The sequence below is a fragment of the Pseudophryne corroboree genome, chromosome 3 (genome assembly GCF_028390025.1).
Source record: "Pseudophryne corroboree isolate aPseCor3 chromosome 3, aPseCor3.hap2, whole genome shotgun sequence".
Classification (NCBI taxonomy): Eukaryota; Metazoa; Chordata; class Amphibia; order Anura; family Myobatrachidae; genus Pseudophryne; species Pseudophryne corroboree.
In genome coordinates this window covers 342,884,937-342,900,507 of record NC_086446.1, presented here as the reverse complement: position 1 = coordinate 342,900,507, position 15,571 = coordinate 342,884,937, and the positions used below count along the sequence as shown (strand labels likewise).

General features: G+C 43.1%; 1 protein-coding gene across 2 annotated transcripts in view; it reads left to right on the top strand.

The window, feature by feature from the left end:
* SRCIN1 (SRC kinase signaling inhibitor 1) overlaps positions 1-15,571 on the top strand; it is a 900,548-nt gene that overhangs the window by 798,751 nt on the left and 86,226 nt on the right. Inside the window, exon 21 of one of the 2 annotated variants that reach the window (XM_063959683.1) lies at positions 1,103-1,679. The exons of the other annotated variant lie outside the window; for it this stretch is intronic. Within the exon in view, the coding sequence (XP_063815753.1) occupies positions 1,103-1,129 (27 nt within the window). The 3' untranslated portion in view covers positions 1,130-1,679. Of the gene's footprint in view, positions 1-1,102; positions 1,680-15,571 lie in introns of those variants that run through there. 2 annotated transcript variants of the gene reach the window in all.

Below are 15,571 nucleotides of genomic sequence, written 5' to 3'. Positions count from 1 at the left end.
CCTTGGTAGACTTTGTGGCCATTCTTAGTTAGTAGGCATCTCTCTCGGTGATGGTGTGTGTAATAGATGTCACACGTTCCATTGCTTGGAATACCTTTGTAGGGACTTTCAAGATTGATTCATTTCCTTGTCCTTTTGGATCTCACATTCAGTCATATTTACATGTTACCTAGTAGATCGTTGTTGCATCTTTGGACAGGCAGGGGAGTCTTAATTGTATGCTGTTAGCTTGTCATGATGTTCTGGTTACAAAGAGACTGAGTTAATAGATCTCACACATCACAAAGGTAAGTGGAGACCCTGAAACTGTCTATTCTAGTTTGATACTGCTCCCAAAAAGGCATAGAGTTTAATGAGGACCTGGCAGTGTTGCTAGGTACCAGAAACATGGCTTGGTCTCAGTGAGAGCAACGTAATATGTCAACTTCTAAGAAGTTGAAACCAGAACAAAAGTAATTTTTCTATTGAAAAAGTGTGTGTGTATGTATGTGTGTATATATATATATATATATATATATATATATATATAAAGAACAGTAATGGGGGCGCAAGTTTGAGTGTAAAATATTCATATATTTACTGAAAAATAAAAGCTCACATACATCTCTGTAACAGGTAATCTTTTTGTAGTGCAGCCTATACCAACAAACCACCTCTGCTCAGGTTACTAGGTGCCGCTGGATGAATCTCCCACACACACATACCAACTGGCTGATGTCACCGCGTCTAGCATCTCGTTAAGCCATTCCAACGCGTTTCGTCGTCGACTTCGTTGATTGACTTCAACGAAGTTGATGACGAAACATGTTGGGCATGGCTTAAAGGGATGGGGTACCCGCATGGATGCATTGGAAACCTAATCACACAACTTACTTTATGCAGTAATCAGAAGCACATGGAACAAGTGTTCAGCAGCATCAGAGCACAACTTGACTTTTAGAGATCAAATGGAAGACCAAGAAAATTGCTGGAGGTGTAATAACTTCCAGATTAAGACACTTGTTATGGATACACCCCCTCACTAGTTTTATGGCCTTATTAGACATATCGTTACCAATGCCAAACTATGTCCTGCAGTAATAAGAATCTACTGATCTTTCAGGACTTGGCTCCATCCACCCTGAAATAAAGACTGGACCAGGCAGAAGTTACTGAGGTTCTTCGAAGGAGATATGTTATAGATGGAACTTCCATTTCCTTATTTCCCACAATGGTAGAGGACAATCGGTGAGGACCCTAACTGAAGAGCTAGAGCTTCTTCATAAGCTGAGTCTCCATAAAACACCTTAATGCTCCAGAATTGTTAGGGGTATAACAGGAAATTCGTCATCCAGAAATACCCAGAAATATATTACAGTGCTGTCCCAATCTTAATTATAAAGAATTTTTTTTACAAAATGTACCTCTGTAAATGCTCTCAAAATATATAACCTAGTTCCTTAATGATGCTTTCACGGAATATGATGTCCACACAAAACAAGTTGTATTCCAAATGTAAATAAAAACAATAGTCATTTATTAAAAACTTGCATAATTCTTTTCAAGGTAAAAAGTACTTCCATTTAGACAGAGTTCAGCGGTATTGGCTTTGGCTGTATGTTGTAATATAAACACGGGAATTATCTCACCGGACCCATCAGACGCCTGATGTATTGGGGGTCACCTCTCACACTGGCACTGCAGTTACCCGTGCTGTTACTTAAGGTCTTCCCACCGCTAGCTGTCACAGTCTCTGTTCAAAGTTAAACTGCTTCTCAGCTGTGATATCGTGAGCAGATCCACCTAAGGCCGACGCGTTTCCACCCAATCAGGGTCTTTGGACTTAGACAAGATTGCTTGGATTTAAATTCAATGTTTTTTTCTTCCATTGATTTTGCACTAAAAGTGTTCCTTATCAACTAAAATGTATGTTTGTGCAACAGCTGCTGCCCCTGTTTAAAAATGTTTATTACTTTGTTTGATCTTGTCTGTTTGCTCCAATATGTGTTAATTTTTTGACTGTAGACTTTGCTATACCTGGCCTAAACCCCAGTTGTGACTGTATGTGACTAACCAGGTGGCAAGCTATCCAGATACTGACATTGTTCTATTAAGAGCTAATTGTAATTTCTTTATTAAAAAAAAAAAACTTATGAGAATTTGAGATGACTTTATACTCCTATACAACTGCCCCAGGTGGAAGATGATGGTGCTATGGTGGGGTCCCTGGAGTCCGCCAAGGCATTTGGTTCCATGGAATTGCCATACTGTACCTATGGGAGATTGTCCCTCATTCGGTATAGGTCCCTTGTTTTTGTCCCATAGTAAACTATTATATTCACTTTTGGGGAGGCATGTGTACCCCTTGTCCCTTGATAATTTAGCTTTTGGCATATGTTATTTGAGCCCATCCTGACATGTGGACTCCATATTCACCATTGGGTGGACAAGATCACATATTCTCTGCATATAAGGATATTGTTTTTGACTGAAACAAAGGGGTTCATGTCCACTCTCCCCTTGGAATTGGATGGGTTTGGTACTTTTTCACATGCTTTCTTCACTCACACAACTTACTGCACCCACTTCAATCAGGTTGTCTTTCCCAACACACCACAGAAACAGCGCTGACTAAAGTAATGAATGATCTGGCCACTGCTAAGTGTAAATACCATTACTCACTACTTATTCTTCTGGATCTATCTGCTGCATTTGACACTGTTGACCACTCTCTTTTCATACAGAGACTACAATACCTAGGTGTTCAGAACACAGCCCTTTCTTGGTTCTCATCCTATTTAATCACTCTTTCCAGTGCCGTAACTAGACATTTTAGCGATGTGTGCAAGAAACAGCATCAGCGCTTCCCCCCCCCCCCACACATATATATACAAAACAGGCACCAAAAATATAGGGGCGTCACTTCACGGGGAAGGGGTGTGGTCACAAAATAATACCAATTCATATTACGTTGTACAGAAGTCTCCATTATTCAAATTACGCTGCACAGTAGCACCCCTTAAACACATTACGCCAGGTAGAGCCCTTATCACACATTATGCCAGGTATGCCTTTTACACATTACAGCAGGCAAAGCTCCCTTTTAAACATTAGGCAGACACAGTCCCCCTTTTTACACAAGACAGTGAATGTGTGAGTGTGAGTTACGGCCCTGACTTTAACATTATGCAACACATTTTACCCCTCACACTTCTGCCACACATGCCTATGCCCCTTACACATCCAGCCACACATTATGCACTTACACTTTATGCCACATCCTTACACATTCTCTCTCCCCCCATATCCAGTCAGCCAGCTAGCCAGCAAAGAGCAATCCTTTGGCTCCCCAGACCCCAAGCCCAGCAGCGTCTCTCTCTCACCCGGTAGAAGCGGCTCTCCCCCAGCGGCAGCGGTTCTCTCCTGGCGGCAGTGGCTCATCCCCTGTGGCAGTGGCTCTTCCCTGGCAGCAGCGGCTGTCTACCAGTAGCAGCGGTTATCCTGGCAGTAACGGCTCTCTCCACGTGCAAGTGGATAACATGGAGGCAGTGGCTCTCTTCCGACGGCAGCTTCAGCAGTGAGTCACTGATGTTGCAGTATGATCGCTCCTGCTTCCCCATAGGGCTAGTCTCTCCGTTGCTTACCTCGCCTGTAGTGCTGTTCTGTAAAGGCCCTTTTCTCCTGGATGCTCTGGAGTCTGGTGACTCTAGATAGCGTGTGCCTGTTATTGCGGGTGCAGATGGTTTTCCGCCCACAGGGCATATGCGCTGTGTGCTGAGCATCATCCGCACACACCTAGTTACGGCCCTGACTCTTTCAGTGTTTGCTTCTCTGATTCCACCTTCTCTTCGCTACCTCTATCAGTTGGAGTACCACAAGGCTCAGTCTAAGGTCCTCTGCTTTTCTCAATCTATACCTCATCTCTTGGCAAAATTATCAGCTCTTTTGGATTGTATTGGTCCGTGTTACTGCATGTCTTTCTGTTATTTCATCTTGGATGTCATCTTGCCACCTCAAACTCAGGGCAGGATGTAATGCTGTGGTGCGGGTTGCCGGCTGAACTTGGACATTTTTGTACAGCGGCAATCATTTACAAGGCAAAAACATACCTTGTATATGATTGTCGCTTTACAAAAACGTCCGAGTTCACCCGGCAACCTGCACCTCTGGCCAACATCCCGCCCCTAATGTTTCCGAAACGGAATAATATTTACACGAGAATATGCACAAGACTGAGGCGATCAAATAAACCTGATTCTGATGTTTCTCTACTCCGTTATCGATTTCCATATAACTAGCAGACTACTTTTCTCCAATATTTAGATATTCAAATCCCCCCACTCCTTTTCTCAGTTTTTTAAGTCAATCTCATGCCTCTGATTGCTCATTTAATGGAATTTACGAAGTCGTGGTTACCTTCTGATATCTCTTTGGTGGTGTTTAAGATGTCCCTTTTACACAAACTTGTGCCGTTCTATTTTAACTAAATGTATCTGGATCCGCCGTCCTCTGAAAATTGCACAGTCTCGTATGATTCTTCCGTAGAATCATGGCAGTATGGCTCTCCCAGACTTAGTGAAAATCGACACTTATTTTGTCAGCACATAGCGCATCGCTGGTTGTCCCTTGAAAATTCTCATTGTTATGAATTTCCCCTGGTGGAACTTCTGCAAATGCAACTTTGCCCCTGCTTTCCGCTACAAAGGTTTCTCTATACTTGTGAGTCAGTTTGTCTCATAAGTCCCGGATCTAGCCCTTTCTGATTTTAATGTCTCTAATTGGCTCTCTAAGGGAGTTAAAACTATAGGGGATTTGATTGACGGAGGAGTTCGCTCATTCCCTCAGTTACAAGTCCTTTACCTTCTGCACCACATGGATGTGTGCCAATACTACTAAATCCGTCACTGGTCCAGGAGTGTAACACATTTGACTGGGTCTTTAGGTTTACCCCCTAATGATATACTGCCTCTTTTCACTTCGGGGGCAACAGGTGTAACATTTCTTCTTGGTATAAGTTTCTACTGGGGTTGTGTCCCTCTGTCAAGAGGTCTTCCCAGCCCTGCTGGGAACTAGACTTGGGCGGATGCCCAATGGGAGACAATATATATTATATACTATCGTATGTCTCGCTGTCTTAATCATAGAGATGCACATTAAATTAATAGGGTTATACAGATGGGTCCACGGTTATCTTGGCTAGTTTGCTTTGCCTAGGCACAACATGATTTATTAACATAAACCCTTCATCTATTGTTCTCAGATGCAATACAATACAGAGAACAATACAGCAGGGGATTAAGTCTGATTTCCCAGTTAATCCTATTAAAGGTCAAGATAAACATGGACCCATCTGTACCTTACTCTCAATAGATTACATATCCAAGTTTTGTTGGTGAAATTGTGGAGAGTTAGGTCATGTTTTTCATGTTATTTGGCCATGCCCTCTTCATAATTTCTGGAAAGACATTTTCTCCCCGATTAGTAAAGTGCTGGGTTTGTCCTTGTTCCATCTCCAACTTTAGCGCTTCTTCTCCTTTATCTTGTTTCAGTGTTACCCCACCAGCGGTATGTGTGAGGCCATATATTAATTGCTGCACGTGCAGCCTTAGCATAATGTTGGAAGCAGCCCCTCCTCCTCTTCTAATTAAAGTGGTTCATAAAATCATTTTCACTTCACTATGGAAACGGCTTCTGTTCCCTACTCCACCTCACCCTCGTCTCCAGTTCTAAAGTGTCTGGCTTGGCATGAATATACTACAGATAGTGAGGGCACCCAACCAATGACTAATTAAGGCCCATATTGATCAAGTTTTTGAGAGTGATAAAGTACCAACCAATCAGCTCCTGACTGTAATTTTTCAAACACAGCCTGTAACATGTCAGTAAGAAGCTGGTTGGTTGGAATTTTATCACTCTTCAAGGCTTGATAAATCTGGGCCAATATCCTCTACGGCAGGCCTAGCCAACCTGTGGCTCTCCAGCTGTTGTGAAACTACACATCCCAGCATGCACTGCACCAGTTTTAGCATACCCTAATAGCAAAACTGTGACAGGGCATGCTGGGACTTGTAGTTTCACAACAGCTGGAGAGCCACAGGTTGGCCAGTCCTGTCATATGGCATAAATGAGGTAGACTCTTCTTGATGTGTTATTTTAGCTAAATACATATCCGGAATACAACCATATCTTACACAAGACACTGCAAAAATTCATTCATGCACTCATTATCCCCTGCATTGATTAATGCAATAGTCCAGTGGTTTCCAGGCTGTGTGCCTAGGTCAAAGTGATAAGCAAAACTAGTGCTAGTGGCTGACAATCATAAAACAAGAGGACTATCAGAAGCACAATGGTACACCACCACATAACAGACCCTAAGGATGACAGGTAAGCACAATTTACTTTTTTTTTTTCCCTTCAAATTTATCAATGAAAACTTATTCTGGGGTGCTGTGAAAAAAATGCTGTTACTCCAGGGCACCGTGATTCAAGAAAGATTTGGAACCACTGCAATAATCGTCTTACTGGTGGCCTTCAAAACAGATTGACACTACTACAATATTATTTAAATGCAGCTGCAAGGCTGATATTAAGGGCCCTACACTGGCAGATAACACTGCATGTTATGAATGTTCTCGTTAATTAATAAACAAGAACGCGTCCATATCGTGCAGTGTGTAGGCACCAACGATGAGCGGCCCCGCGCTCGTTCATCTTTGGTGCCCCGTCGCTTATGGATGCAGGCCAATATGGTCACCCGTCTGCCGTATCGGCGGTCGGACAGCTCGGCGGCGGGTCGCCCAGTCTGTAGGGCCCTTCACTCTCGAAATGTTCCTCTGCTGCTTTGCTTTGTTGATCCCTCTATTGGTTACGTGTATTTTTACCAAATTGAACATAAAGTACATTTACTTACACATAAGGCTATTAACCAACTACATCAACATACCTTCACTTATCTCAAAATATCTCCCTACCCAACCTCTCTGCTCTGTACAAGATTTGCGTCTCTCACCCACATGTATTACTCGCTCCCATTCATGGTTACAGAACTTGTTTTTTCATGCTGCATCCACTCTGTGGACTGACACCCACGCACAATATGACTTTCCTCTAGTTTCTAAACCTGCAATCATTCCCTGAAAACTCAATGCTTCAGACGTGATCAAATTCCAGAACCACCCACATAACCGCCATATGCTATACTGCCCAATTACATACCCTCTGTACAGTCCATACATAACTTTACATATTTTTCCTTCACTTTCATATTCTCCTAACTCTTGGCCAACTTCACTATGTGACTGGATCATGGCTTGATGTTCCAAATGAGTGTTACATTTAGACAGCAAAATTAAATGATTTTGAAGATTAGTGGCAGCTTTTTGAAAATCCATTGAATAATAAAGTTTGAGATCTTTGATGAGCTCTAGTAGAGTGTAGCTATAACTGTATTTGCACGTGTTAGTTCTGGATCATTTTCCATAGTGTTTGGGGATTGAGATGATGTGGGAGCAGGATTCCCTCTGCATACTTCTTGCCCTGATGTGTAAAATATTGTGAGATTTCCCACTGTGATCTCTTTTTCTTTTGGTAGGGGCAACCATACATTTTTTGCCCTTGGGCCATCACAAACCTTAATCCGGCCCTGGTTGAAACACTTATGGGCTGGAAGAAGTAAATCTATTACAAAATCATGTCTTGAATCACAACTGGGCAAAAGTAAATTGTTAGGGAAAGGAAATACACAGTATGGCGTGAGTTTGTATTACTGATCCAGGTGCTGATGCAAGAAATGGGTACAAGCCATGTGTAGAATTTCTTTTATTTTCCTTAACCTCTCCTTTGCGGCCCTTCCTTTACTCAACTGTTTTCATTTTGTGTTTTGATTACCCATTTCTCTAGTCTTTGCAAATGAAGATTTTGTGGGAATAGCCATGTACAGTCAACTCTTTACTGCTCCTTCATTGACTCTGTGGCTACTGATGTGAGAAGAGAGGTGCCAAATCTTGTTACAGGCAATCTTTTATTTACAGTACAGCATCTTATTACTGCTCTCACCTCACTTGAAGTATGACATCATGAAGAGTCTTTGGTATGTTATGAGCTATTCTAGACAGCCACCTGATAATATTATGAGGGGCCCAAGGCCTTACGCTGTGTAAGAGGCTAGTGAGTTATTTATTGTCCACATCCGGTCCTTTATCCACTCAGATGGCAGAGTGAGTGACCTTGCATTCCATGGTTCTCTACTATAATGTAGCCAGGCTGTTTGCTGAAATCTGCCTGCAGAGAGCCGGGTAAGTAGTCTGCTCACTCCTGATATAGGCTCCAAGAGGCAGGGACACCATAGAAATGTACACAGAGCATGGGACGCCCAAGAACTTTAGTTGGATTGTAAGAGAATTCAGCAGACAACTATCCATCCTGCGTAGATGGTTACCACACCACACTAACAGTTTTTCCTGCGTTAACTGTTTGTCTCTGGATATCAAGCATGCGTACCTTCACATTCCAATCTGGCCACCTCATCAGGTTTATCTACAGTTTGCACTGCAGGACTGTCACTACCAATTCAAGGCCCTGCCATTTGGCCTCTCCATGGCACTGAGGGTGTTCACCAAAGTGATGGCAGAGATGATGTTTCTACTCCGCAAACAGGGAGTGAACATAATTCCGTACCTGGACGAGCTTCTGATAAAGGCACCGTCCAGGGAGCGGTTGTTGGACAGCATTGGCCTCTCAACCAGACTACTCCTGGATCACGGGTGGATTCTGAACTTGCCAAAATCTCACCTGGAACCGACGCAGAGGCTTCTTTTACTGGGAATGATACTGGACACACAGTCTTAGAGAGTGTTCCTTCCCTTGGAGAAGGCTATGGTAATCCAGTAATCCAGATCTCGGTGCATCTGTGCTTCAGTACGGAAGGTTTCATGTGAGGCCCAGAATTTCCCTTCTGTGGTGGCTACAGACTTCTCACCTCGTCGGAGTTTCGGGATTAAGAATTGGATTCTGCGAACCACAGACGCAAGCCTCAGAGGTTGGTGAGCAGTTACCCAGGGGGTGCAGTTTCAAGGAATATGGTCAAGTCGGGAAGTCATCCTTCCAATAAACATCTTGGAACTCAGGCCATTTACAACGCCCTTCTGCAGGCCTCATCTCTACATCGGAAGCAGGCCATTCAAGTCCAGTCGGACAAAGTAATGGCGGCAACGTACATAAACCGACAGGGCGGAACGAAAAACAGCAATGTCAGAGGTGTTAATAATTCTCCTCTGGGCAGAAAAACATGCCGTGGCGGTCTTCATTCCGGGAGTAGACAACTGGGAAGCAGACTTCCTCAGCAGACACGACCTACACCCGGGGGAGTGGGGCTTCCACCCGGTGTTCCGGTGGTTGACACGTCGGTGGGGATATTCACAGATTGACATGATGGCTTCTCGACTCATCAAAAAGCTCAAGAGGGTATTGTTCCAGGTCGAGAGACCCACAAGCAGTGGTAGTAGACAACTCCTTGGGTCTACCAGTTGGTGTATGTGTTTCCTCCACTTCCTCTGATCCCAAGAATTCTAAAGAGAATAAAAAGGGAAAAGGTTCAAGCAATCCTCATTGCTCCAGACTGGCCTCAAAGGGCCTGGTATGCGGATCTTCTCGAGATGCTGATCGAACATCCGTGGCCTCTACCTCTTCGCGAGGATCTTCTGCAACAGGGCCCATTCATCTATCAAGACTTACCGCGGCTACGTTTAACGGCATGGAACTTGAACGGCTGATTCTAGCCAGGAGAGGTATTCCTGACAGGGTCATCCCGACTATGATCCAAGCCAGAAAGGGGGTAACGTCTAAACATCACCACCGTATATGGAAGAAGTATATCTCGGTGTGAGAGGAAACCATATTCTGCGGTGGAATTTCATCTGGGACGTCTCCTGCTTTTTCTGCAGTCGGGAGTGGATGTGGGCCTAGGTCTAGGTACCATTAAAATCCAGATTTCGGCCTTGTCCATTTTCTTTCAGAAACAAATGGCTTCTCTCCCTGAGGTCCAGCCGTTCTTGAAAGGTGTTCTGCACATCCAGCCTCCCTTTGTGCCTCCCACAGCACCTTGGGATGTCAATTTGGTGCTGCTTTCTCTCCAATCGGACTGGTTTGAACCGTTACAGGAGGTTGACGTAAAGTATCTTACGTGGAAGACCGTCACACTGTTGGCCATGGCTTCAGCAAGAAGTGTGTCGGAGCTAGGGGCGTTATATCACAAGAGTCCCTACTTAATTTTCCATGAAGACAAAGCTAAAGTCACTGAATTGCACGCTGGATCAGGCTCACTATCCATCATGCTTATTCCACGGCAGGATTGCCGGTTCCAAAATCTGTAAAGGCCCACTCTACTAGGTCGGTGGGTTCTTCCTGTCTCGGCTTTACAGCTCTGCCAAGCAGCTACTTGGTCAGGTTCGAACATGTTTGCAAAGTTTTACAAGTTCGATACTTTGGCCTCTGAGGACTTGAGTTTGGTCAATCAGTTCTGTAGGAACCTCAGCACTCACCCACCCGGTTTGGGAGCTTTGGTACATCCCTATGGTACTAAATGGATTCCCAGTATCCCCTAGGACGTAAGAGAAAATAGGATTTTAATTACCTACCGGTAAATCCTTTTCTCGTAGTCCGTAGGGGATACTGGGCGCCATGCGGTGCTTCATTCTTCCTGCATTGTTACTTAGTTAAGTATACTGGTTGGTTCAGCTGTTGTTCCTGGTTTCAAGGTTTGGTTAACATGGCTTTCCTCTTGTTCTGTGTGTGCTGGTTTGTAATCTCACCAATATCTTTATCTAGCCTCTCAAAGCATGTCCGTCTCCTCGGGCACAGTTCCCTAGACAGTCTGGTAGGAGGGGCCTAGAGGGAGGAGCCAGCCCACACTATCAAATTCTTAAAGTGCCTAAAGCTCCTACTGGACCCGTCTATACCCCATGGTACTAAATGGATCCCCAGTATCCTCTACGGACCACGAGAAAAGGATTTATCGGTAGGTAATTAAAATCCTATTTTCCTCACAGAGGGAGCTTATCTAGCAAAGTCTATAAAATGATGACTAAAAGCTGTCATGCTTGCTATGGACAACTTCTCCACTTTATCGCTCTCCCTAAGGGTTGATATATCTCTCCCAAAGGACCTTATTAAGTTTAAGAGCCAAATAAATAAAGAAAAACCCATGATGCACTGCAGATGGGGCAGATTTAAAATGTTCAAAGATTTATAGTTGGGTAGGTGTAAAAAAAAAAAAAAAAAAAAAGCTGTCCAGTCATTTGTTTACTGCATGCAAAAGCAATCTATACTTTCCTTGCAAGCAAACAAAATAAAAATAAATTGTATTTGCATCCCGTGTTTTGCAACAGTTATTCCTGGAATGATTTTTTTTTTTTTTGCTCTTACCCTGTATTCCTAGACTTGCCATAATATCCCATAAATTTGAAACACCAATGAGGCAGATTAAAACCAGGTGAAATGCATGTTTGAATTTAGCCAGCCACAGAACCTGTGTACATCATAGATGTCCTAAATTGAAGGGGATAGTATGGCAAGCCTACTTATTCCTAAAACTGGTAGATGCTATAAAGGACAAGCTGTGAGTCTTAGTCCAAAATGATAATGACATAGTGGACAGATAGACAGTGTTAGCAGCTTCAGGGAAATGTCCCTCTGCTGCTGCTGCTGGCAGAGGGACTGGAAGATCCCTTTGCCTCCCTGCACTCTCCCCTACTGATTGCCGTGCTGACGATCACTGCTGATCGGACAGCGTGGCAAGACCCCCCCTCCAGCGTCTGCAGACAATGGCAGCCACTGGGGAGTGTAAATGAACCCCCCCCCCCCCCCCCCCCCCCCCACAGACCCCCACTGTATACCTGGAGGCTGTACCGGCTTTCAAAATGAAAGCCGCGATATTCCCGATCGATGTTTGAAAATATATATATATATTTTTTTTTTTAACATTTATTTATTTCTATTTGAATTAAAATCATTTTGGAAAGGGTTCAATTAATGTCCACCTAATTCACTCATTAAAAAAACGACAATTTCGGAGCGATTTTTGAGGGGGGAAAATCGTCAGCTAAGTGGTTAATAAGTCACCTGGTCTCAACAGAATTCACCCAAGGGTTCTCATGGAGCTTCACTCTAAACTAGCAAGAATGCTATTTTTGATCTTCAATGACTCACTTACATCAGGCATGGATCCCAAAGACAGGCATATAGCGGAAGTAGTGCCGATATTCGAAAATAGAAGTAAAGCTGAACCAGGTAATTATAGACCAGTTAGTCTTACATCTATAGTTGAGAAAGCACGGGAAGGTATTCTAAGAGATAGTATACATAAGTTCCTTGAAGCCAATAAGGTTAATAGGAACAAACATGGATTTGTCAAGGATAGATCATATCAAACAAACTTACTAAGCTTTTATGAAACAGGGTGAACCCTGATCAGTGTGAGGTGGATGAAATCTTTTTAGACTTTGCTAAAGCTTTCGACACAGTACCACACATGAGACTTCTCAATAATACCCCTTTTCCACTAGCTCAAAAAACACGGGTAAATGCACGGGGGCGCGCATTTACCCGTGTTTTTTGCTAGTGGAAAAGGGTAAACCCGGATCAAGTGATCCGGGAATCCTACCCTGGTAGCTAGCCGGGTTGAACACGTGTTCAACCCGGCTAGCTGTCTAGTGTGAACGGGAGTCACAACGGCTCCCGTTCACAGTGCATAGGGAAGGCAGCGCTGGGAGATCATGTGATCTCCCTGCGCCGCCCCTGCCGTGTCACTAGAAGCGTCACCAACCCGGCATTTGCCGGGTTGTGACTGCTAATGGGAAAGGGACTGAGCACAGGTCGCAGCAGGGGGCAGCTCCCGTGTCAGGCTCCCGGCTGCGACCCGTGCTCGTTAGTGGAAAAGGGGTATTAGTTACTAGGGCAAGGGAGCACAATATGTACTTGGGTCAGAAATGGGTTAGATAATAGGGAGCAACGCGTTGTGGTAAAGGGAACTTATTCAAATTGGACTGAAGTACTAAGTGGTGTGCCACAAGGGTCTGTACTTGGACCACTATTGTTCAACATTTTCATTAACGATCTAGCAGATCTAGAGAGCATGGTGTCAATTTTTGCAGACGATACCAAATAGGGTAAGGTTTTAAATACAGAGGGAGATGCTGAGTCTCTCCAGAATGACTTAGTTAAACTGGAAGCATGGGCAGCAAAATGGGGAATGAGCTTCAAGACAGACAAGTGTAAAGTAATGCACTTTGCTAGCAAGAACAAAAATAACACCTAGATATTAAATGGGGTAAAATTAGGGTATTCTGTAATGGAAAAAGACTTAGATAGACATAGATAGCAAACTAAGCAGCAGTACCCAAAGTAGGATTGCAGCAAAGAAGGCTAACACGGTATTAGCATGCATAAAGCGGGAAATTGATGCTAGAGATGAGTGTTGTACTCCCATTATATATAAATCACTAGTGAGGCCACATCTTGAATACTGTGCACAATTTTGGGCACCATACTACAAAAGGGATATCTTGGAACCAGAATTATTGAATGGATAAGATCTTGGTTGCAGGATAGAAAACAAAGTTGTGGTAAATGGAGTGCATTCACAGGAGGGAAATGTTACCAGTGGAGTTCCAGTGCTTTTTAATATCTTTATTGGTGACATTGCAAGTACTATTAAAGGGAAAGTATGCCTTTTTGCAGATGACACAATGGTATGCAACAGGGTAGACATACTAGATGGGGTAAAACAAATGATTGAGGATCTAGGTAGACTACAGGAATGGTCAAGAGTGTGGCAATTACAGTTTAATGACAAAAAATGTAAAATCATGCACTTGGGTCTCAAAAATCCAAAGGCTAAATATAGTATTAATGGCACTATACTGGAAACTACTGAGGAGGAAAGGGATCTAGGCATCACTATTTCAGGTGACTTAAAGGCACGTAAGCAATGTAACAAAGCAATGAGGAAGGCTAGTCAGATGCTTGGCTGCATTGGAAGAGGAATCAGCAACAAATAGAAAGTAATAATGCCATGGTATAGGTCATTGGTACAGCCTCATCTAGAATACTGTGTTCAGTTCTGGAGGCCATATCTTCAAAAGGATATTAATACATTAGAGACTGTACAAAGAAGGGCAACTAAAATGGTGCATGGCCTACATCACAAAACATACCCAGAAAGACTAAGAAATCTCAATATGTATAGTTTGGAGCAGAGAAGGGAAAGGGGGAAATGATAGAAACTTTCAAATATATCAAGGGTTTTAACAAAGTCCAGGAGGGAAACATTCTCCAAATGAAGAGAAGCAATAGGACACGAGGACATGCACTGAGACTGGAGGGGGGGAGGTTCAGGGGAAATTTGGGGAAAAACTACTTCACCGAAAGGGTAGTGGACAAGTGGAATAGCCTCCCATCGGAGGTGGTATAGGCTAAGACAGTAGAGCAATTTAAACATGCATGGGATAGACATAAGGATAGGCTTACAAAGAAATGAGAATCAAATAAGGGTTGAGATAAAAAAATACGGTAAAAAAAAAAAGGGAGGGCAGAAGAGATGGGCCAAGTGGTCCTTATCTGCTGTCAAATTCTATATTTCTATGGAACTAGAAAAGGTTCAGACGTGGGCGACCAAACTAATTAAGGGGATGGAGACGCTGGAATACGAGGAAAGGCTTGCAAGGCTGGGCATATTTGCACTGGAAACGAAGAGACTAAGAGGGGACATGATCAACATTTACAAATATATTAGGGGACAATACACAGAGCTTGCGGGGGATCTGTTTTTGGTAAGATCAACACAGAGGACTCGTGGACACCAGCTTAGGTTAGAGGAGATTTCGCACACATAGGCGAAAAGGTTTCATCACAGTAAGGACAATACGTGTTTGGAATTCCCTGCCTGAGAGAGTAGTAATGGTGGACTCTGTCAACACTTTTAAGAATGGGCTAGATAAATTCCTAATGGATAAGGATATACAGGGTTAAGGTGCATAGTCGCACACTATAGTTATGAAAAAAAAAGAGGAATAAACACAACGGCCGACATTAGCCACAGACAAAATTAGTCCTAAAAATAATACAGCATAGGAGACTACAAATAGGTTCAACTCGATAGACAAATTGTCTTTTTTCAACCTCAGAAACTTTGTTACTACTTAACTGCCAAATATTTCTCCCAAAATGTCCCCAAAATTGTCAACCTTTTTTTATTATAAAATTAGGTAAATAAGTTAAACCTTATTTTTTATATATATATATATCTATATATCTATATATCTATATATATATATATATATATATATATAAAATATACACGCACACACAAAATAATCCAGTGCCGGCACTCCCTCCTAATACCAATAGTGCCCAGGTGCCTCCAAACAGGTCCAAGAACCTCATAGACAACTCGATGCAATGGTGGCACTCACGGGACTTGATAGTGCAGATTAACACTCAGGACACATCGGTCACAGGTGCTAAATCGACATTTCAGTAATTTAATACCGTCTTCAGGATCAGCACCTGTGACCATTGCGTCTTAAGTTGTTAT